This window comes from Phycodurus eques, chromosome 8 (assembly GCF_024500275.1).
Source record: "Phycodurus eques isolate BA_2022a chromosome 8, UOR_Pequ_1.1, whole genome shotgun sequence".
NCBI lineage: Eukaryota > Metazoa > Chordata > Actinopteri > Syngnathiformes > Syngnathidae > Phycodurus > Phycodurus eques.
Genome location: NC_084532.1, coordinates 31,100,424 through 31,124,374, shown reverse-complemented (window position 1 = coordinate 31,124,374; position 23,951 = coordinate 31,100,424). Strand labels below are relative to the sequence as shown.

General features: G+C 48.8%; 2 protein-coding genes across 5 annotated transcripts; one reads left to right on the top strand and one right to left on the bottom strand.

The window, feature by feature from the left end:
• Positions 1-1,480: 1,480 nt before the first annotated feature.
• plppr3b (phospholipid phosphatase related 3b) lies at positions 1,481-19,284 on the top strand. Of its 2 annotated transcripts, none has more exons than XM_061684270.1 (8): positions 1,481-1,513; positions 3,660-3,747; positions 3,805-3,990; positions 4,079-4,205; positions 10,455-10,644; positions 10,738-10,795; positions 14,933-15,106; positions 15,210-19,284. In XM_061684270.1, the coding sequence occupies exons 2-8, from the start codon at positions 3,661-3,663 to the stop codon at positions 16,464-16,466; spliced, it is 2,079 nt and encodes a 692-aa protein (XP_061540254.1). In that variant the 5' UTR covers positions 1,481-1,513; position 3,660; the 3' UTR covers positions 16,467-19,284. The 2 variants fall into 2 exon arrangements, with proteins under 2 accessions (XP_061540254.1, XP_061540252.1); XM_061684268.1 differs by lacking the exon at positions 1,481-1,513 and adding an exon at positions 3,416-3,539.
• On the bottom strand, positions 19,024-23,750 carry misp (mitotic spindle positioning). Of its 3 annotated transcripts, none has more exons than XM_061684271.1 (5): positions 23,670-23,750; positions 21,192-23,071; positions 20,816-20,874; positions 20,701-20,739; positions 19,024-19,877 (listed from the first exon to the last, which is right to left on the bottom strand). In XM_061684271.1, exons 2-5 carry the CDS (start codon positions 22,870-22,872, stop codon positions 19,746-19,748), a joined length of 1,911 nt encoding a protein of 636 aa, XP_061540255.1. In that variant the 5' UTR covers positions 22,873-23,071; positions 23,670-23,750; the 3' UTR covers positions 19,024-19,745. The 3 variants fall into 3 exon arrangements, with proteins under 3 accessions (XP_061540255.1, XP_061540256.1, XP_061540257.1); XM_061684272.1 differs by having other exon boundaries at positions 21,192-22,855; XM_061684273.1 differs by having other exon boundaries at positions 21,192-22,852.
• Positions 23,751-23,951: the final 201 nt, after the last annotated feature.

The following is a 23,951-nucleotide window of genomic DNA, read 5'->3' as shown; positions in this document are numbered from 1 at the left end:
GGACTCAAATTCTCATCAGATTTCAAATTATCCATCAGTTCTCAATACCGCTTATTCCGTTCAGGGTCGCAGGGTGCTGGAGGCTATCCCAGCTGATTTAGGGAGAAAGGCGGACTAACCTGAACTGGTCACCACTCTGTCGCAGGGCACGTCAATTTTATTTGTTTCACCCTTAATTACAAAAGACTCTCAAAGGGATTCACAGGCAATGATTGACGACGTCCCCTAATGTAACCCTGCAATTCGGCCGAGGAAAACAAAACCTGATTTGGGGCGAAAGAAAACTTGAGAAGGGACTGCAGATAGGGGGGGAAATCCCACTTCCAGGAGGACCAGGCTGCAATGGATGTCGAGTGGGCAACATTTAACACATCGGCTGGTGCTGTACAATGTTGATTTCGATGTCAAGATGCTGTACAATGTTCATTAAGATGGCATTAGAGTCCCTTTAAAGAGAATAAGGTAAGGTTAGGCTGGCCCATACCAGAGACCACTGCCAATTAGAAAATGCTCAAGAGCCTGCGGACTTCTTTCTGGCTCTCTGAGTCACCAAAAGACCAGCGTTTCGCAAGCATAGGTTTCGGGAGGGAACATATAGAACAACTAAGTCAGCGAGATAAGAGGGTGCTAACCCGTGTAATATTTTATGAGTAAGTAACAGGACCTTAAAGTCACATCTCAAGTAGACCAGGACCCTCTGCAAGTTGGCCAAAAATCGGGTAATCGTCTTGCTGCAGCGTTTTGTGCTAACTGCAAGCTTTTAATACGAGATGTGGGAAGGCCAGAAAGCAGCTTGTTTCAATAGTCTTAGGCAAGACGTAACAAATGCGTGGGCTATAATCTCTGCGTCACCAGCGGATAGGATGGGCCTATCTTGGCGATATTGCAAAGATGAAAAAATAGATTTATAGACACGAACAACCAAGGTGTCACATTCACACCGTCACTGAGAACTGAACACACGTACCCTTAACCCCCCCACTGATTTTTTGGTTGAGGGGGGTGCTGATTGAACTTCAATCCCCATAATGAAATTGTCAAGGGGGGGCTAATAGAACATCGCTTCAACCCCCTAAAATAGGGTTAGTGACGCCACTGGGCCGCAGCAAAAGGCACCTTTTCATGCAGGTCAAAATGGCAGGTGCTTGAGCACAACCTAGTGGCTATGTGTGCACCTGATTGTTGTCTTTCAATCGGACACATTTGGACTCACACTAAATCTATTTGTCTTTTGTTCAACTATGTTGACTGTGTTATGTCAAAGGAATTGTTTTAAATTTCGGATTTAATCGTGGCCACGTCACGCGTTTCACACATTAGTCTCAAATGGATCAATTTGGATTTCGTCGTCTGTGGCGTCATGATTTGTAACTCTTACCATCAACCACATGAATGTCTAACACGCACGCACAGAATTCGCACACGCATTTCGCGCACGCGCACATTTGACGCTGCAGCGCGCGGGAGCGTGCATCTTCATTTTCGCAAACACTGCGGACAAGACGGAAGGCAGGTAAGCTCTCCCTTCTCTCCTTTTGTCGTCTTGTGTTTTTGTGTTCAAGGTGACAGTCCAACATCTGATCAGGTGAGGCGCGTGCGTGACGGGCTTTTCACTGCATTCTCATTCTCACTGCACCATGCGCGCGCCCGCGTGTGCTTATGACATCGTGCGCAATGAGAAAATGATTTCTCTTAAAAGAGCGCATTTATTTTTGATGACACACGGTTGAAATTTGCAAAAGTAATTATCTTGGGCGGTGGGCCACGCCCCCTCTGCCGTGCACGTTTAACTTCAAATGTGTGCGTGTCTCGTGTGTCGCGTGTACGCATTAATGTGTGTATCTGTGTGTGTCTGTATGCAATACATGTGGATCATATATACGGCATGATGGAGTGTTCTCGGGCGGGGGTTATATACGTGTGTGTACGTCTATATGTGCGTGTATATGTCTATGTACTGTATGTATATGCAGTATAAATATATATATATATATATATATATATATATATATATATATATATATATATATATATATATATATATTATCCATGCATTTTGCCATACCTATCTCTGCTGACTTTGGGCGAGAGGCGGAATACAGTAAACCCCCTCCATCGCGGGGGTTAAATCCCCGATATAGAAATTCATTCATTTTCATTCATCTTCCGTACCGCTTATCCTCACTCGGGTTGTGGGCGTGCTGGAGCCTATCCAAGCTGACTCTGGGCGACGATACGTATTTAAAAACATTTGACATTATTTTATTTTTTTTGCTTTAAATTGTTTTAGGGTCTTCAAACACACATTTAAACCAATACATACACATTTAAAAACAATATATTGAGAGAGTGCAAGAACAATGGATAAAAAATGGCAACAATATCAAAATTAAAAACACATACAGTATAAAGAATAAGGTGTTTGCATCCCAGAGAGACTACCTGTACTATCAATTGCCTAAACTGGTTTAAATTAAATAAATAAATAAATGTACTGCGCAATAATAATATAAAAAAAGGGGAAATAACAGGACAGCGATATAGTGGGGGTTTACTGTACACCCTGAATTGGTCACCAGCCAATCGCAGGGCACACATAGACAAACAACCATTCACAACCTATGGGCAATTTAGAGTTTTTCAATCAGCCTACAACGCATTTTTTGGGGATGTGGGAGAAAACCCACGCAGGAAGGGGGAGAACATGCAAACTCCACACGGGCGGAGCCGGATCCTCAGAACTGTCAGGCAGACATGCCAACCAGTCATCCACTGTGCCGCTATATATATATATATATATATATATATGTATATATATATATATATATATATATATATATATATATATATATATATATATATATGTATGTATATATATATATATGTATATATATATATATACATATATATATATGTATATATATATATATGTGTGTATGACCCAGTTGCACAAATTGTGCACGCGAAATCAAAGGCCCCTGTTTCTGGTATTAAAAGTCAGTGGGTCAAGATCTTTGCACCCAAAGGTGGAAACATGTCACAAATCAGACAACAGAGATCAAAGATGCAACTTTTGTCATCATTAACAATACAATATTAACCCTGCTCATCTAAAAACATAGGTATTGAAATTGTTATTTTATGATTATTTTATTTTATTTTTTCTCGGTGGCACGGTGGACGACCGGTGAGCACATCTGCCTCACAGTTCTGAGGTTGCGGGTGGAAATCCGACCTCAGCTGTGTGTAGTTTGCATGTTCTCCCCGTGCCTGCGTGGCTTTTCTTCGGGTACTCCGGTTTCCTCCCACATCCCCAAAACATCCATGCTAGATTAACTGAAGACTCTAAATTGCCCTCAGGTGTGAATGTGTGCACGAATGCTCGTTTGTTTCTGTGTGCCCTGCGATTGGTTGGTTGTGGGTGTACCCCGCCTCTCGCCCAGAGTCAGCTGGGATAGGCTCCAGCCCGGCCGCCAGCGACCCACGTGAGGAGAAGCAGTTGAGAAAATGGATGGATTTCTTGCCCCCACGTCTGCTTGGTGAGTCACGGTGTGGCGCCCAAGCTCCCTCTACTGGCCGGCCGACACGAGTGTATCGCGTGCTTTCATGTTGGGAGTGTATCCGATATGTCACGCTTGCATGCGTATCGTGTGTTCCAGGATGATGATGAGTTCGCCGTCAGACAAGATGAAAAAAAAATGGTCCAAGGACAGTCTCACTCTGTTGCCATGTTTCTACTTTGTCGAGGTACGCACACACGCCCTCGCGCGCGAACGCACCCGGTTAACGTGAGTTGTCGTGCAGCTTCCCATCGTGGCGTCGTCCATGGTGTCGCTGTACTTCCTGGAGTTGACGGACGTGGTGAGGCCTCCGCGAGTGGGCTTTCGCTGTCACGACCGCGATCTCAGCAAACCCTACGTGGACGGAGGGGACGAAATGATTCCGCTGCTCATGCTGCTCAGCCTCGCGTTCGCCGGCCCGGCCGCCTCGGTACCCTCGGCCGCGTCCCCGCGGTGAGCGACCAACCGCGGCCTTGTCCTTCCCTGACCCGTTCCGTTGTGATTGTGTGTGGCGGCAGATCATGTCGGTGGAAGCTTTCCTTTACTTCCTGCAGTCCCGAACCAAAGGACGGCGAGCGGAAGGCAGCATCAACGCGGGAGGCTGCAACTTCAACTCCTTCTTGAGGAGGACCGTCCGCTTTGTGGGTATGACCACGTGCCGTACAATGACTGGCCTGCAGTATCTGCTCAGAGGCACAAGCCAACGAAGCACCTGCTTTGGGCCTTGCGACCACTAGGGGCCCCCAAGAGCAATTAACAGTCAACAGAGTAGAGTAACGTGAAAAACATGAAATGTTTGATTAAGGTAGTTCATTTAGAGTTTTTTAAACTAAAGCCTTTGCGCATTTTTACTGTTTTGGGGACCTTATGATTTAACTTCATTTTTTTTTTTCAAGCCAGAGAATGTTTCCGCCCCAGACCAGAAGTAACGTCACCTAATCGGGAAACACAGATAACGAAACAACTTTTCTCATCATTATCTCGATAATATCGAGGGGGCACATATAGACACGGACAACCATTCGTCACTGAGCGGGAACTGAACCCACGCTCCCTGCACCAAAGTCAGACGAGTGTACCACTACACCAGCAGTGACTTGTTGTTTTTTTAACATAGAACTAATACAAATCTTGTTGTAACTGAACACAAAACCATGGAATGCTCAAATGTTGTCATTATATTAATCACTAGCCACTCACGAGTCACGATGTGTGACGTAGCGGTCACGTAGCTCTGAGAAGCTGCTGATGTCCAAGTTCGCATCTGTCATGAGTAAGCGCTCTACAGCAGTGCTTCTCAATGTGTGGTGCGTGGCCTCACTCGTGGCATGCAAAAATCACTGAATTCAAGCTTCAAACTGTGCATCAGGTTACAGTGTCTGCGACTTTATAAGAAATTTTTTCAAGTACAGTTGTATTTACCTTTTAAGCACAGTAGACTTGCATTAAAATTTTTATAATTGTTTTAAAGACATTTCTTTGGGTACAATGTTTATTTATGAAACATTTTGAAATTTTTTATTTTCCCCTATTTAAGTACAGTGTTTATGTTCAAAGTGTGCATAATGTTACAGTGGCTTACAATAATAAATTATATATGGTAGATATTAATGTTTTTTTTTGCAATTTATTTATGAGCACTTTTGCCTACTACGCCACTGTCAAGTCAAAATGAGGTTCAACAGATTAAACTCTCAAAGGACTACAAAAATGGCGGATGAGCTACAATAAATCGGAAGGACAAATCACCAGCCAGGTGCTGCCTGAACACTAAAAAGACAAGCGCATGTCGCTGGCGGAACCAATTAAAATCAAGATGGGCAGAAAGACGCTTCCCTCATTGTCTGAATACTGAAACCCATGCAAAACCAATCCATGTCCAAACGCCGGAGAGAGATAGTGACCGGACACACTAGCAGTTAAATCGTTGTTTGTGTGAGCGCGATCGTAGAGCTGGTTGCCTAGTTACGCGTGGGTTGTTTACCATTTAATTCCCACATGTGCTAATTGTTTGTTAACGTCACTGATTTAATAACATTTGGTGAAATTATTATATGTAAAATATGTGGGGCTTTAATCTGATCTTGTCTTTTGAGAAATTATGACATGAACATTTATTGTGTAATCACAGGCTAAATTAAGCAATGTAGAAATAGCGTGGATTTTAACTTTACGTTACTTCAATGCAAACATTTAGTATTTTGAATGTTTTCACTTCATAATTTGTGTATTTCTTTCCTATGGGCTCACCACCGGGCCATAGGGTTCGGGTGAAGTTTGAGCTGGGCGGTGGCCGAAGGTAGGGACCTTGGCGATCCGATCCCCGGCTACAGAAGCTTGCTCTCTCTGACAGGTAAGGAGCCCGAGCTGGTGTGTGACTAGATATAGTCGGGCTCGCCTCCACACACGGTTTGGGCTCTGGTACCAGTCCTCTCGAGAGGGGTTGGATTCTTTTCCACTCTGGAGTTGCCCACGGTGAGAGTCGTGGGTATACTTATTGCCACCTGGCGCAGCGCCCGTACGTCGGGGTTCACACCGGTGGACGCCTTCAGGTGGGGGGACGGGTCCTGACTGTTGTTTGTGCCTATGCACCAAACAGCAGTTCAGAGTACCCACCCTTTTTGGAGTCCTTGGAGGGGGTGCTGGAGAGCGCTCCCGCTGGGGACTCCATCGTTCTGCTGGGGGACTTCAATGCTCACGTGGGCAATGACAGTGAGACTTGGAAGGGTGTGATTTAGAGGAACGGCCCACCCGATCAGATACCGAGCGGTGTTCTGTTATTGGACTTCTGTGCTCATCACGGATTGTCCATAACGAACACCATGTTCAAGCATGAGGGTGTCCACACGTGCACTTGGCACCAGGACACCCTTGGTCGCAGTTCGATGATCGACTTTGTGGCGTGTCATCGGACTTGGGGCCGCATGTCTTGGACACTCTGGTGAAGAGAGGGGCGGAACTGACACCAACGGTGAGGGATGCCGGCAAGCTGGAGAAGGAGTCCTATCGGGCCTTTTTGGCCCATGGGACTCCTGAGGCAGCTGATGGGTACCGGCTGGCCAAGCGGAATCCGGCTTTGGTGGTCGCTGAAGCAAAAACTCGGGCATGGGAGAGTTCGGTGAGACCATGGAGAAAGACTTCCGGACGGCTTCGACGAAATTCTGGTCCATCCGGCGTCTCAGGAGGGGGAAGCAGTGCACCAACAACACTGTGTATAGTGGGGATGGGGCCCTGCTGTATAGTGGGGATGGGGCGCTGCTGACATCGACTCGGGACGTTGTGAGTCGGTGGGGAGAATACTTTGAAGACCTCCTCAATTCCACCGACACGCCTTCCCATGAGGAAGCTGGGGTCTTTGTGGCGGGCTCTCCTATCTCTGGGGTTAAGGTCACCGAGGTGGTTAAAAAGCTCCTCGGTGGCAAGGCCCCGGGGGTAGATGAGATTCGCCCGGAGTTCCTCAAGGCTCTGGGTATTGTGGGGCTGTCCTGGTTGACACGCCTCTGCAACATCGCGTGGACATCGGGGACAGTGCCTCTGGATTGACAGACTAAGGTGGTGGTCCCCCTTTTTAAGAAGGGGGACCAGAGGGTGCGTTCCAACTACAGGGGGATCACACTCCTCAGCCTCCCTGGTAAGGTCTATTCAGGGGTGCTGGAGAGGAGGGTCCGTCGGGAAGACGAATCTCAGATTCAGGAGGAGCAGTGTGGTTTTCGTCCTGGCCGTGGAACAGTGGACCAGCTCTACACCCTCGGCAAGGTCATCGAGGGTGCATGGGAGTTCGCCCAACCAGTCTACATGTGTTTTGTGGACTTTGAGAATACATTTGACCGTGTCCGTCGGGGAGTCCTGTGAGGAGTGCTTCGGGAGTATGGGGTACCGAACCCCCTGATACGGGCTGTTCGGTCCCTGTACGACCGGTGTCAGAGTTTTGTCTGCATTGCCGGCAGTAAGTCGGACTCGTTTCCGGTGAGGGTTGGACTCCGCCAAGGCTGCCCTTTGTCACCGATTCTGTTCATAACTTTTATGGACAGAATTTCAAGGTGCAGCCGAGGCGTAGAGGGAGTCCGGTTTGGTGGCCTCAGAATTGCATCTCTGCGTTTTGCAGATGATGTAGTTCTGTTGGCTTCATCAAGCCGTGATCTCCAACTCTCACTGGAGCGGTCCGCAGCCGAGTGTGAAGCGGCTGGGATGAGAATCGGTACCTCCAAATCTGAGACCGTGGTCCTCAGTCGGAAAAAGGTGGCGTGCCCTTTCCGGGTCGGGGATGAGATCCTGCCCTGAGTGGAGGAGTTAAAGTATCTTGGGGTCTTGTTCACGAGTGAGGGAAGAATGGAACGGGAGATCGACAGGCGGATCGGTGCAGCGTCTGCAGTGATGCGGACTTTGTATCGATCCGTTGTGGCAAAGAAGGAGCTAAGCCGAAAGGCGAAGCTCTCGATTTACCGGTCGATCTTCGTTCCTACCCTCACCTATGGTCACGAGGTGTGAGTCGTGACCGAAAGAACAAGATCCCGGATACAAGCGGCCGAAATGAGTTTCCTCCGCAGAGTGTCCGGGATCTCCCTTAGAGATAGGGTGAGAAGCTCGGTCATCCGGGAGGATCTCAGAGTAGAGCCGCTGCTCCTCCACATCGAGAGGAGCCAGATGAGGTGGCTGGGGCATCTGATTAGGATGCCTCCCGGACGCCTCACTGGTGAGGTCTTCCGGGCACGACCCAGGACACGCTGGAGACACTTCGTCTGGCCTGGGAACACCTCGGAATACCCCTGGAAGAGCTGGATGAAGTGGCTGGGGAGAGGGAAGTCTGGGCTTCCCAGCTAAAGCTACTGCCCCCGCGACCCGACCTCGGATAAGCGGTAGAAAATGGATGGATGGATGGAATTTGTGTATGTTTCACTTTATTAAAATCTTGCCAGTACAAAGTTACTAAGATTAAAAAGTAATGAATGTTACATAGTTAATGATCGAATACAGTTAAAAATTCAGGACAGTTTATGTTAAAAGGCATTAAAATACAATAAGAATACATCATCAAAATTGAGATTCATACTTCCTTGACAAACAGGCTGAAAGAATTGACAGCAGTGGCTCACCGGATTTGCACTTCATTTTCAATTGAATGGCACAGGTCGGGTGTCACAGGATGTGTTTGTCTTGTATTTTGTATATAGTCATTGGAAATATAAATGACATTATCTACAGAATTCAAATACGTTTTTTTGTATGTTTCTTTGATTTGAAGGTTTTTCACCGAAAGGCTAACGGCTTGTTGAGATATGCTGAAACTGCACACAAATAAAAGGAAGAAAAGGAAAGCGGCCTGGTCATTTGAGTGAAGTCCAGATTGTCTCCCTTCCAAGTGGAAACATTGCGTGGCAACATTGGAGGAGCTTGACAGCTACTGTATTTGGATGTTGGTCATGACGGCGGTGCTTTGAGCACTGAGTCTTTTTTGAGGTGGTACTTGGTGTAAAAGGTTTGAGAAGCACTGCTCGACAGTATGTCTGCTCGATCCGCTCTTTCATTCCTTTGGTCTTCGTCTCTTCGTGAGATTTTGGGGTACAGTAGGTCCGTGATGGAATTTAGTACCGTGGCTCATTAACGGTGTTCACGAACCTTTTAGCTCTCGATCGTCCGGTCATGAAGAAAACCTGCTTGAAATGACTCACTTACTTCTTGGTTCCGGGTGACTGCGGCTTTTCATATTTCTTATATTCCATATGACTTGTCGACGGCGGCCGTCAGCAAACGGTTATTGCGTGCCCCTCAACGTTTTTTTATTACTGCAAAACCAAAGTGCGTCCATCTTCCGATTTCGGCTTCACAGGACATTTCCCAGTGTCTTCAACAAACAAGAACAGTCCAGGTGCCTTGATTCAACCTTTGCGGATTCCACTCGTTAAGTTTAGCGCTCTGCTCGGTGGTGCGCCGCCACTGTCATCTTTCCTGCACTGCGCATGCTCAATGCCTGCGCAGGGGCTCATGGGAGATGTGGTTTGCTTCTCAGGTGTAGCGCCAGAAAAAATGACACTGTGATACTCCCATGATCCCCCCGCTATGTCACGGATAAGAAATCTTAAATCGAGCGACGCGTTACGTCTTCATCATTAAAAGTGCTAAAAAACACCCGCGTCTGCCGTGTGGAGATTCAATGCATTATTTCCTAGTAGCGATACAATCGATTGATTAGCTTTTGAAACGATTCAAATCAATGTTTTTGTCCGGAAGGCTAAATAGCCAAGGACAGATCGATCCAATTAGATCGTAGGAATAGAAATCCATACATCGATATAATGAATGAAGTTAAAAAGCATGGATTTTATGTGCTTGCTGGATTCCCCAAAATCATCAGCACGTGAGATAACATTTCTGGAAATCGGTAATACGTTTGTTTGCCTCTTCCGCTACACTTGCAATTCTATCATTTTAGGCTTCATTTTGCGCTTGCGGTGCTCTCCTAAATAAACCATCAGAGCTACCCAAAGCGCAAAACCCTCTTTTAAATACGGCGCTCTCCACCTCTTTTAGCCCCGTTGCCATCAGCCAGCGTACACAATCTGTTAAGTGTAAGTGAACACGTAATTTAGTGCTGTTCGCTGTTTGAGATCTTCATGCTCTTAATGCTTTATCACTCGGAATTTTGTGTCAATCAACCCCGGTACGCTCTCAGAGTAATATTTTATTTCTAATTTAGTCATTCTAATCCCTCCAAGGGAAATTCAACAATGAATGATCAATAATCAAATTTATCGGAGGGTATAGAGAGCGCCCAAAGCCAACTTAGTTTTGGGCCCCACAGATGCTTGCGCTGGCTCCGTACCCGCTGCCCCCTGATACACCCTGATCCAGTTGTGTGCTCCACCTGACCCACCCGCTCTCCCTCCGTGCTATCAGGCGTGCACGTGTTCGGTCTCTGTGCGACGGCGCTGGTCACTGACGTCATCCAGCTGTCGACGGGTTACCACGCGCCGTTCTTCCTCACCGTGTGTAAGCCCGACTACAGCCACGTCTCCTGCGACACCGACGCCTACGTCACCAAAGACATCTGCTCCGGACACGACCGGCACGCGATCGCGGCCGCCAGGTGCGCCGCTAACGCCGCTTGTTTTTCCACTGCAACGTTTCCGTCAGCCGACACCTCGTCACTGATTCGTCTTCCTCTTTTCTCCCCGGACAGGAAAACCTTCCCGTCGCAGCATGCGACTCTGTCTGCTTTTGCCGCGGTCTACGTTTCCGTAAGTTCTACCCGATGTGAAATTCGCTCAACCAAAACGTTTTCGAGTACTTGGCTGTCACGATCAGTGACTTTTCTCTACCCGGTCTGGTCAGCCCTGCGCCCCGTGTCAGCCAATTGGCTCGCTCCGGCCGCCAGCGTCTCGTTCAGGTGCCTCGTTGTCTCGTTACAGTTCGGTGTCACGGTGGTTCATCGTCACAGTCAACGACAGCAGGCGGACCCAAGTGTGAATATGTCTGTGTAGATCGTCATTTGTCCAGGTCATGTACACAGCAAAAGTAGAATGGAGGAAATTGGACTCTTGTTGAAGATGTTTCACTTTGAATCCAAAAGGCTTTTTCACTTGCAAATTTTAGGTGTGGAGTCCTCCTACTTCAGTGTGTGTCTACTGATAAAATTGATCATTTGTGGCGGCTTTACCCAGGGAAACCCCCCCCCCCCAAAAAGTATTCGTTTTTGGGGTCGTGTACCAAAATCGGTCCTTCTTTTAGTAGAGTACCGATTCACCTAAAATCAATCGGTACCATAATTTGGTACCCAAGTCCGCTCGTTGCAGCAAGTGGAAGAGTTGGTCAATTTCTTTTGAACGCATCAATGGCGCTCAAGCGTAATGACCCCACTCGTAACAAACAACCGTGTGGATCGAACGTGCTCAAAAGTATGGTGGAAAAGTGGAGGCGTCCTGCTTGAAAGGGTTCAGAAACGTAACATCTCCGCCACCGAAGTGGCGGAGTTGCGCTCGTCAGCACAACCCGTAACCGGCCTGGCGGTCGCAGGGGGGCACCGAACCGGGGTCCGAGCGGGAGCGCAACAGAGTGTGGAGGGGAGCCGCTCGGGAGTCCCACGCAGGTGACCCCCAACGGCGAAGCTAACTTGTGGCAAGCGAGCGGAGATGCAGGAAGCAGCAGGAAGCCAAAGGTTGTCTGTCAAACTCTTTCGGGGGCGCGAAATGTTTCATCAAGCTTCAAGTCCAGCATTCATAGGAGACACTCTTTAGTAAATAGAAAAAACTAAGTAGAAAATAGCGGAACTAGAGGAGGCGCAGCTTGCCAGCGGTCTCTGCAATGTTAGGATTACTGCGCAAGTGTCAAACTCAAGGCCCGGGGGCTAAATCCAGCCCGCCACATCCTTTCATGTGGCCCGCGAACACAAATCATGTGTGTCGACGTCATGTTTCTTGTTAAAATACCAACATTTCAAATTGTCTTTACTGTTATTACTAAGATATTGTAAGTATTTTTTTACCAATCCCCCTTTTCAAATAAATGTAATAGTAGGTTAACAAACATTTGTTTTACCGGCTTCTGATTTCAAAACTAGTTGTCCTTTAATTTGTTGTGTATATGTAATAATATGAGGCGATCATATGTAGATTTATATGGATTTAATGGCATGTCGAGGGAAACCATAACTATGATTTGGCCCACCACAAAAACGAGTTTAACACCTATTTTACTGTATTACATGTGCATAGGGAAAAGCTTGGCTTATTTTCTTGCTTTAGTTGTCATAATACATTGTAATACAATTACTGTTTATCTTTGTTACTTTGCTGTGCATTGCAAAGTTTGCTCCACACTTTGTTGTATTTTATTCATACTTTTATTATTTCTACAATATTATACCTCTACTCTGTGAATACATCATCCTCTTATGCTCACTTTTAAATGTAGGATGTTGCTTTGTTGGCGACATACCAATGTGCCATACCGAAAATTGGTACTGAAGCGTACCGTACTGAAGCGTATGTACTCTATAAAATGTATTGGTTAAATGCTGGCATTGTGTATGTTTCTATTTGTATGAAATGTAAAGGAAACCCAGTTAATATATTGGGGGTGGGGGGGGGGCAAACAGAGGTAATGGTCGTCAGGATCAAACAGCATATCATCATCCGAGTTAAAAATAAAAATACTTGAAACAAGGGGGATTGACTCATCACCACAGACGAGAGTTGAAAGGGCACGCCACATAGGACAGATTGAACACAAACCGAGAACTAAATCCAAAGAGCCTGATAAGACGATGAGGCGCGCGGACAACGCACCGGTAGCTGGAGAGAGCTGTGATGGGTTGACAAGACTGGTGCAGATGAGGACGTAACAAACAAACAGGGAAGGCACCAACAACATCCATCCATCCATTTTCGACCGCTTATCCGAGGTCGGGTCGCGGGGGCAGTAGCTTTAGCAGGGACGCCCAGACTTCCCTCTCCCCAGCCACTTCATCCATATCGTCCGGGGGGGATCCCGAGGCGTTCCCAGGCCAGCCGAAGGATGTAGTCTCTCCGGCGTGTCCCGGGTCGTCCCCGGGGTCTCCTCCCGGTGGGACGTGCCCGGAACACCTCACCGGGGTGGCGTCCGGGAGGCATCCGAATCAGATGCCTCATCTGGCTCCTCTCGATGTGAAGGAGCAGCGGCTCTACTCTGAGATCCTCCCGGATGACCGAGCTTCTCACCCGTTCTCTAAGGGAGAGCCCGGACACCCTGCGGAGGAAACTCATTTCGGCCGCTTGTATCCGGGATCTTGTTCTTTGGGTCACGACCCACAGCTCGTGACCATAGGTGAGGGTAGGAACGTAGATCCACCGGTAAATTGAGAGCTTCGCCTTTCGGCTTAGCTCCTTCTTTGCCACAACGGATCGATACAAAGTCCGCATCACTGCAGACGCTGCACCGATCCGCCTGTCGATCTCCCGTTCCGTTCTTCCCTCACTCGTGAACAAGACCCCAAGGTACTTGAACTCCTCCACTTGGGGCAGGATCTCATCCCCAACATGGAGAGGGCACACCACCCTTTTCCGACTGAGGACTATGGTTTCAGATTTGGAGGTGCTGATTCTCATCCCAGCCGCTTCACACTCTGCTGCGAACTGCTCCAGTGAGAGTTGGAGATCACGGCTTGATCAAGCCAACAGAACCACATTATCTGCAAAAAGCAGAGATGCAATACTGAGGCCACCAAACCGGACCCCCTCTACGCCTCGGCGGCGCCTAGAAATTCTGTCCATAAAAGTTATGAACAGAATCGGTGACAAAGGGCAGCCTTGGCGGAGTCCAACCCTCACCGGGAACGAGTCCGACTTACTGCCGGATATGCGGACCAAACCATGACTCCGGTCGTGCAGGGACCGAACAGCCTGTATCAGGGGGTTCGGTACCCCATACTCACAAAGCACCCCCCACAGGACTCCCCGAAGGACACGGTCGAATGCCTTCTCCAAGTCCACAAAACACATGTAGACTGGTTGGGCGAACTCCCATGCACCCTCGAGGACCCTGCCGAGGGTGTAGAGCTGGTCCACTGTTCCACGGCCAGGACGAAAACCACACTGCTCCTCCTGAATCTGAGATTCGACTTCCCGACGGACCCTCCTCTCCAGCACCCCTGAATAGACCTTACCAGGGAGGCTGAGGAGTGTGATCCCCCTGTAGTTCGAACACACCCTCTGGTCCCCCTTCTTAAAAAGGGGGACCACCACCCCAGTCTGCCAATCCAGAGGCACTGTCCCCGATGTCCACGCGATGTTGCAGTGGCGTGTCAATCAGGACAGCCCTACAACATCCAGAGCCTTGAGGAACTCCAGGCGAATCTCATCCACCCCTGGGGCCTTGCCACCGAGGAGCTTTTTAACCACCTCGGTGACCTCAAACCGAGAGATAGGAGAGCCCGCCTCAGAGACCCCAGACTCTGCTTCCTCATGGGAAGGCGTGTCGGTGAAATTGAGGAGGTATTCGAAGTATTCTCCCCACCGGCTCACAACCTCTCAAGTCGAGGTCAGCAGCACCCGATCCCCACTATACACAGTGTTGATGGTGCACGGCTTTCCCTTCCTGAGACGCCGGATGGTGGAACAGAATTTCCTCTAAGCCGTCCAGAAGTCTTTCTCCATGGCCTCAACGAACTCCTCCCATGCCCGAGTTTTTGCTTCAGCGACCACCAAAGCTGCATTCCACCAACAACAGATATAGGAAAATACAAGAGAAACCAAAACATAAATAAAAACAGATCCTGAAAGAGGACCCACAGACAATTAAGCAGCGACTAGCGACATTGTCATCATCGCTAACAAGCGTTAGCATGCTGGCCAAGCCAAGTCAGAAGAAACTAACTGTGCTGTGTGTCCCCTCCATGGCAGATGTATTTCAATTCCACCATCTCAGACAGCACCAAGCTGCTGAAGCCCGTCTTGGTGTTCTTGTTCGCCATAGCCGCCGCGCTGACCGGCCTGACTCAGATCACGCAGCATCGCAGCCACCCCGTCGACATTTACGTGGGCTTCCTGATCGGAGCCTTCATCGCCACCTACCTGGTGAGTTCAACACATTTTTAGCTGCTCACCGTGAGATCAACCTGGGATTTTGTTACCAAGACAACCACACGTTGCATTTTTGAAGCTGCCGATTCTCCTGCAGGCTTTTCACGCAGTGGCCAACTTCAAGTCTTCTGACATCACTCTAGCCCCGCCTCTTCCGCCCACCCTGGACGACCCTTTGCGAGCACTGACCGAGCGAGGGCACGAGTCGGTCTATAACAAAGGCCCCGCCTCTGCCTCTGAGAGCAATGATGAGATAGTGGCGACCCCGGGACCCCTGGAGCGCTTGGACGGCATGGGGCCCCTTCAGAGGGAGGTCGCGTCCATGGGGAGCCTGAAGAGGGCCAGCGTAGATGTTGAGCTGATGGTGCCGCGGAGTCCCATGGCCAAGGAGACGATGCTGACCTTCAGCAATACTTTGCCACGGACCAGCATCAATGTCAGTGACGGAACGCCGGGTCCGGTCCAGCCTGTCCAGCGGCGTCTGAAGACGGCCCACGTCCCGACGGACTCATCGCACCGTCTGTTGTCAGAATGGAAGCAGAAGTCTGTGGAAATGCGGGCCCAGAGCGCAGTGGGCGAGAACAGCGACGACAGCTCAGAGGCGGCTAGGGACGACCGAAGCTCACCTGCCCTCGTCTGCCAAGTGTGGTCTGGCAAGCCCGCTTCCAATCGTAACCCGACTCCTCCTCCGGGAGGTGCCAAAGCCGTGGTGACGCCTAGACCGCCTCAGATCCCTGAAGCGGGACCACCTCCTGTTTCACCGAAGAGCACCTTGGCCCGTGCCAAGTGGTTGGCCATTCGAGAGAAGACCAGCGCGGAAGTGTCGGGTCGTGTCGCGGCCAACCAGCCGCGACTGGTTCAGGTGGTCGCCGTGTCCAAGCAGCAAGGCCTCCTGGCGTCCCTGTCCTCGGGTGAAAAATCGTCAGAAAGCGCCTCCACCTGTTCCGGAAGCTCCTCTCTGCGCTACCGGCCGGGCAGCGAGAAGCAGCGTGACGCGATCCTCACCGTGGACGCCCACGCCTCTCACCATCCTCTGGCCCAAACCCCCCTGAGTCCCTGGGAGTTGGCCGGGGCCGACCCCCGTGACGCGTATGACTTGAACAGCCACCAGCGAGGAGATTCTGCCGCCTGCGGCAGCAGTTTCCGGCCACGGCGTTCCGCCGGTGGCGCTTCTGAACCGGCGCACCCGATGCACCCGCCGCCTCAGATGCAATTCGAGGTGCTGACGGACACGCAGCGCAAGGAAATGGCAACGAGACGCAAGACGGCCCTGGTTCTTCTGGAGCGAGATGCTCACCTGACTAGTGAGGAGAATCACTTCAACAGTTTCCAAGGTCGCAGAATGAAGGATTAGTCCAGTGACTTATTTTGAAAAAGCCTCCAATTTGGAGACAGGCGCGCCTGTAATTGTAATGCAGTCGCAACAATTCATCAGTTGATTCTTATTCGTCACTTTGTTGAGCAGTGGGTGGGGCTGGTGAAGACGCTGATTCATGGTGCTAACCATAGACATCCATGCGTAGACGCAATATTGAGTGCTGAATCACGGCGACATCGCCGCCATATTGGATGTGGAAAAGTGGAGCGATCGCAGATAAGATGAGAACAGTCGTCGTTCATGTCGCAACCGTTTTACACTCAAAGCCAGATCTCATGTTACTAAGACTGAACCATGACTTTTAACGACAATGATGATTTATAATACATCAAATTGATTTAGTGCTTTTCTAAACACTCAAATATGCTTTACATACAAAGTAGATGACAATAACAGGAAGGGGGCGGCTGACCGTGTATTTTGCTGTCATTTTGATAACACAATCAGCTGATTTTGCAGCTCATGCTCTGGACGGACAATGAAGACAAAGTTTCTCTCGTCGTTGTCAACATTACTAGTTATCTCGATTATCAATCACTGAATATAAAAACAATCTATCAAAATCTGGTAAATATAAACATTTGTTCTTTATTCAGAAACATCTACAATTCAGGATCTAGTTACTTATATTTCACTGTATCATTACAGTAACTACAGTGTTACATAAATGAGTAGAGTACTTATTGGTGGTTAACTATACCCTAAACATTTCTAATCATCAGATTAAAAGAGTATGAATGAGAGGCACTTTTTCAGTTGTTGCTTTCTGAAGTTCAGTCCATGGACGTGCATGAGTGAACGGGCCCATCTGCCACATCCACTACGGCGGTGGCGCCGACATATCGCGCAACTGCCCCGCCCACCTCATGAGGCGTCTATGTATACGTGTCTATGCTCAGTTGCTATGGTGATGCTAAGCATGAGTGTGTGTGCGCTGTTGTCCGATTGGTGGAGGTAAATCATTGTTTGTGTGACAAATTTGTTGCCATAATGAGACAAAAGAAAACAAAATGAATGTCAGGAAGGGGCGGAGCTACAGTGGGCGAGGAGGCAAATACAGGAAGTAGCGCATCAAAAAGAATTCCGAACTTTAGCCAGTTAGCGTCACTCAGTGGCTAACCAATGATGTTGCCTCAGCTACGAACCATTTGGAGCCCTTCGCCAAATCAAAGATTAGCAATAGCTGCATGATGACGCGAGAACACAACAAACTTCCATCCGTTGTATTTTCCACAGCGCCTCTTTTAGCTCACAAGGTCAGCTGGAGCCTATGCCGGCTGACTTCGTGCGAGAAGCTGGGTACACCCCGGACTGGTCGCCAGTCACTATCAGGGTGCGTATAGACAAACAATGAACGGGTCGATACGCTGCAAAAAAAGCTAAATCTTACCTAGTGAATTTATCTTATTCCTACTGAAGACATCTGACTGTGACTGGTTAGCACATGTGCCCTACAGTTCTGAGGTTGTGGGTTCAAATCCCGGCCCCGCCTCTGTGGAGTTTGCATGTTCTCCCCGTGCCTGCGTGGCTTTTCTCCGGGCACTCCGGTTTCCTCCCACATTCCAAAAACATGCAGGGTAGGTTGATTGAAGACTCTAAATTGCTCGTAGGTGCGAATGTGAGTGCGAATGGTTGTTTGTTTCTGTGTGCCCTGCGATTGGCTGGTGACCAGTTCAGGGTGTACCCCGCCTCTCGCCCGAAGATAGCTGGGATAGGTGCCAGCACGTGGAGAAGCGGTACAGAAAATGCATCGATGGATGGACATCTGACTGTACCTATTTTAAATCTTCAAAACAAAAAGACTTGTTTTAAGATACAAGATGTTGTTTTAAGAATGTTGCCAAAACAATTCATACTTGTTCCTTTGGCAGATTTTGTCTCTTATTTTGGGGACAAACTGTCTTGTTTTCAAGGTTTTTACTTGTTTGGAGGAGGTCATTTTTTTTCCGGTGTAGGGGTTGCACAACTTTTTTTTTTTAATCCACACTAATCGCTGATGACATGACTGATACCTTTTCTGTACAGTACTATTATTTGCCAAAATCAAAGGAGGAGGGAATGCTTTGAAATAATCAATATTCCTCCACAATGGACAGCTCATCGGTTCAATTTACGCAGAACTAACACATCAGAACCAAGAGCGTGGACGGGCAGAAAAAAATCCTCTCGCTCTGCCCAACGGAGAAACCCAAATCTCGTTCTGGACCCACCACGGTAGTGCCTTCTGCGTGGTGGAAATTTGCAGCAAATCGTCACCGAGACCCTCCAAGCGTGCCGGAACGATTGCCCGCTCTCCTTCCACTTTGATAGCGTGAGCCGAAAAAATGGTTCCAAGTCCTCCTGGAATCGAGCTGTCTTTCTCCCTCGCTTAGCTACGCAGCCAATTGGAATAAGTTGAGGAGACGGACGCCTTTCGTTCAGCACACTCGTCTCTTGCTGCCAGCCTCTCAAGGCAAACGCACGATTAGAGACGAGTTGACGTCTTGCTCTCAATGTCTTTGCAGAGTGCGACAACCCCTCCCTCCTGGTCAGGGCCCAAGAAGTCACACCTGTGGACAATTTATTCTTCGATGAACCCAACATGGCAGTTTTTGGAATGCGTGAGGAAAAAGCCACTTGAGTTGGTGAAGAATATGCTCAAAACACGCTAACTAGACACCGGAAGGCCTAAGCGCAGAACAGAAACCTCAAGCGCTGAGCTGGGAGGCAGATGTGCTACTAACAAACTTTCAATGTCAAAAACTTTGAATGTAAACAAAGGCTGCATGACAAATAAAATGTCTTTACAGTTGAATTGATTCTTTTCGTAGTTGCCTTGTCACAGCAAATATTCAAAACATTTCATACATACAATTCAATTTTGAAGTGTCGCATGTCTAAAGCAGAGACGCTGCCTTGCGTTTGAGACTCGTCATGTAGTATTCATGCAAATGTTGATGGACATTAGTAGCTTCAATGCACGTGTGCGTGCGCGCGCACACACATGCACGCACACACTCGCTTTATTTCCGGCAGGCCAAGCAGCATGAAACAGAGAGCAGGAGCATACGTGCGTTTTAGAATAGAATGAACGGATCAGCATTCATGTTGAACTTCTTCATTATCATTGTCATCACTGCCATCTTCATCCTCATCATCAAATAATGGCCTGGAGACAGCCATGCCTCCTCCGCACAAAGCCTGTCGTGGCCCTTGATGAGGCCACTCCTCGTGCATCCTACATTTCACCACAATGCAGTACTTGATCTAGGTGGTCTAGGTCTGGTTCTGGATCTGGATGCGGTGGCCGATCTGTTCCATCTGGTCCAGCTGGTTGGCAAAGACACCTGCCTCCCAGCGGAGTGCGCGTTGGTTTTTATGTCGAATAACTCGAGTTGATTCCACAACCTGCAAACGCATTTTGACAATAAACGATGACAAAGACTTCTTAACATGAATTATTAATATCAAGCCATTCATTCATACGCGACAGGGCTTTTTGAGCCTTTTTTTTTTTTTTTTTTTGTCAGGGTTGCAAGCCAATCACATGCTACATATAGGGACTGACAACTTTTCACACACTGAAGACACACATGGACTGACAGGTGCAACAGCCAGTCCAGCGCAGATGCAGGTTGGCCACAACTGGCCAATAGCGGCTGTACCTCTATAAACCAGCAAACGAGATGGAGTAGGCCTACGGTCATCACCAGAGGCCTTGACTCCCGAGGCAGAGCCCACAGACTGGAAGAGAGATGCAACAGTGTGCTGGAAGCTGATGGATGTGTGTGGTAGTTGAGGCTTTCTCCAAGCCGTACACCGGCTGCTGGAATCTGACCCAGAGTATCCTAGTCAAGTAGATGTTTGTGCCCTCATCTTGGGCTGGATAGAGCAGTGCACAAAGGACTTCGGGACAACTTCACCTTGTTGTTTTAAACGTGCCTTTGGCCTAAAGACTGGGTGCCATACTTTTCAAAGAGTGTGCGCCTGCATTTGACTTCCTAGTTGGCCAGCCAATCAATATCGACTGTTGCAACCGCTTACTTGTGCTTTCTGAAGTAGGCTTCAGCTAACCCTCACAGGGAAGAACACAAGGGTGTTCAATTGGGGATTTGTAGTAACATAAGCATTTAGCCTCTGCTAGCCTTCATGCCTTTGTTCCCATTTTTGGAAGAAAAAAGAACAAAAAAACAACATGGATAGATGAATTGTTGGAAGGATTACTCGTAACCTGGTTGTTGATGTCATCGATGGGCTGGATTCCGGCGTACTAAAAGACAAACGGGAAGGACGTAAGCGGCGTGCTAGAGAATGTTCTCCATGCTGACCTTTGAACTTGGACTCACGGGGGTGTCGTCCATCCTCTGTCGCTCCTCAAAGTCCCTCGGCAGCGTCCCCGTCAGGCCTTCGGCGGGATGCGAGACCACGTGTGAGGATTATCGATAACGGAACGTGATCAGTATTCTGTGACATCTTTAGCTAGGTTATTGATTAGTCAAAAGAGGAGCTGGTTCCGCGAGGACTTTGGCCCGTCTCTCATTTGGTTACTGATTGTTTGCACTTTATGACTGCGACTCCTCCAGCCAGATTACTCAAGATCAACAGCTTGCGATCATTGATGTTGTGACGCTTATTGACATCTAATGGTCATGTGGTGCATGGTGGAAGTGTTTGTGTTTGTAATGGAGGAATGCATGAAAAACAGAAGACTTTGGTACACACCTGCGTTTTCTGTGGAGTCCAACTGCTTGACGGCCATCTTCGATGCCTGTTCCACGAAAGGAGCTGGAGAGAGGAGGCTGGACTCCCTGAACCCTCTGGACTCTCCAAACGCTCTAGACTCTCTGGACAGTCTGGAGTCGCTGGACTCTCTAGATTCCCTGGACTGTCTGGACTCCAAGGACTCTCTAGACTGTCTGGACTCCTGAAGCTCCTGCTCTCGTAGCAAAGTCTCTTCGATCTCCTTCTCGATGAAATCTGGGGCACTGGTTTTCCCGCACTGCAGGCCGGTGGACTCCTGGTTGGCTCTCCAAGAAAGAGTTCTGGTCCATGACGGGACATGCTGAGGAGACAGGGGCAATATCATGGACAAGGAGGAGGAGGTTTCTTCAGCGTGTCTATGAGGACAGCAATGGGACAAAAAGACCTCCTGGTCCTGTAGGTCTTCCTGGAACTGTCTCTTTGTGTCTAAAAGCTCCTTTGGTGTTTCTGGACTCTGCTGATCGACCTTCTCTTTGTGCCTTTCTTGCTGAATGATGAAGCTCACATGGTTCTTCTCTTTGGCCTTGTGAGATATTAGCGGTGACTGCACCCGCTTGGTGTGAATCTTCACCATCTCTGAGAATCCATCACTGTGCTTAAGGCCTCGTAAGCGTCTGAGGTTTTCCTCACGTTCTTGAACTAAGCGGATCTCTTTCTCAATCGGGGTTTCATTGTGAACATCAGACTTCTCTTTCCTCGTTGTTTGGACACTGCTGTTGTCAAACACATCTTTGTCACTGATGGACCCACCGCACACCTTCACAGACAAGTCCTCCACAACCAACAAATGTGGGTCATTCAGTATTCCCCTCACGCTTGACTTCTGCTCAGTCCCAGTTGAGGTTTTATCTTCACCAGATTCAGACCATGTTCTGTCCTCTTTCTCCATCTTCCTGGACACACGTGACCTCCAAGGGTTGACAAGTAAATCACGCTTGTCCCGCTCCAGCTTCAGGAACTGCTGCCGAGCTGCACTGAAGTCAATCTGAGCCCTGTCAATCGTCCCAGCGTCTACGGGGAAAGGGGGATCTCGTCTGACGGGACTGGAGCTTAAACCGGAACCTTTTGTCAGCATACTTGTAGGCTGACTCCAATCCAGCTTCTCCAGCACACTCACTTGGTCACTTAGTTTGAAAGTTGACTTCTTCTTTGGGGCTTGCTTTTGGATGATTTCCTTCCTCAGTTGCTTCTCTTCTTCCTCCCCAAATACTTGGCAGTGGTTTTCTGGTTGGAATTTGTACGGTGACTCTGAGACTGTAAACAAAGTCTCTGGTTTCTTGCCCCTGGTGTACGTCTGCACTTTAAAGGCCTTGTCCTCCATCAGGGTGGTGAGATGAACCTGCCGCTGAGGACATACCATCCATGCTTCATTCAGCTCTGCTTCCGGACTTCTTGGGTCCTCCACGAACGAGTAGAACCCGCTGTGAGATCCTGAGCTGCTGCTGGGACTGCCGGGATACCACTCGTCGCCGCTGTCACCCCCATCCCGTGAGACGGTGACCTGGCGGGCCTGGACCACCAAGCCATCAGGAGCCAACACGTCATCTTCACCTCTGCTCGGACCCGTCATGCGACGTAGGTCAGATAGATGCAGCGTGGGGAGCAGAGGCTTCAGCACCCACCTTCTGGGAAGGTTGTCCATGGCAGCAGCAGGGGCGATGTTGAGCACAGGAAAGTGCGTGAAGGGAAACTATGCAAAGTCACAAAATCCTGACAGTCATCAGCAAGGGGGCGTGACTAGGCCGATGACAGGATGAATGTTACTATGGCAACAGCAGAAGCGTCGTCATTACTATGATGACAACAGAGGTGTTACCGTGGTAACAGCAGAGGGGATGTTTCTATGATGACAACAGAGGAGCTGTTACTATGGCGACAACCGATGAGAAGTTACTACGGTGACGTGTTACTATAGTGATAAGTGGTGTTACTGTGGCAACAGGAAAGGAGATGTTACTAGGATGACAACAGAGGAGACGTTACTATGGTGACAACAGATGAAAAGTTACTATTGTGATAACCGAGGAGAAGGTACTATGGTGGCAATGGAGAAGTTACTATGGTAACAGCAGAGGCGACGTTACCATGGTGGCAACAGACGGCGTCCTCTTTGAATGTGTGACAAGAAGCATGCTAACAAATGGGCACAAAGTGTCGGGTCCCGACGAGATTTTTGTTCTCTTATGGCGTCTACTTCAGACGCAAGCGTTAGCTTTAGCCTACATGTGCAGTCCAGTAGATAAGCAGAGCGCAGTAGCCCCGCCCCTATGCTGCCAGCTGATAAGGTGACGAGGAGCTCGCCAACGTCAAGTGACACAAGGTCAGGGTTCAACACGAAGCCAGTAGCCTGTCGCTGCTACTAATGCTAACGCTTATGACCGGTCAAGCATACCGATTGCTAACATTTGAGATAAAGATGATCGCAAATGGAAGAATTACCTGAGTGGGCTTCAGCTTGTTGAAGAAAATGTAAGCAAGTGAGTGACGACCACGCAAACTTCACCGTCTCTCCTGCCCTCAGGCTCCGCCTCCCGACCGAGGCCACTCCCCCTTCCCGAGCATTTCAATGCCAGCTAGAAACCACGTGACCAATGAGGATTCTTACGATTACTGTTAATGATCGACAAATGTTCCTCCTACTCCTCATAAAGTATTTTGTCCTCTGACGCCTCCTGCTTTTCACACCACAAAGTTGAACTTTAAAGGAGACATTTTGCAGCA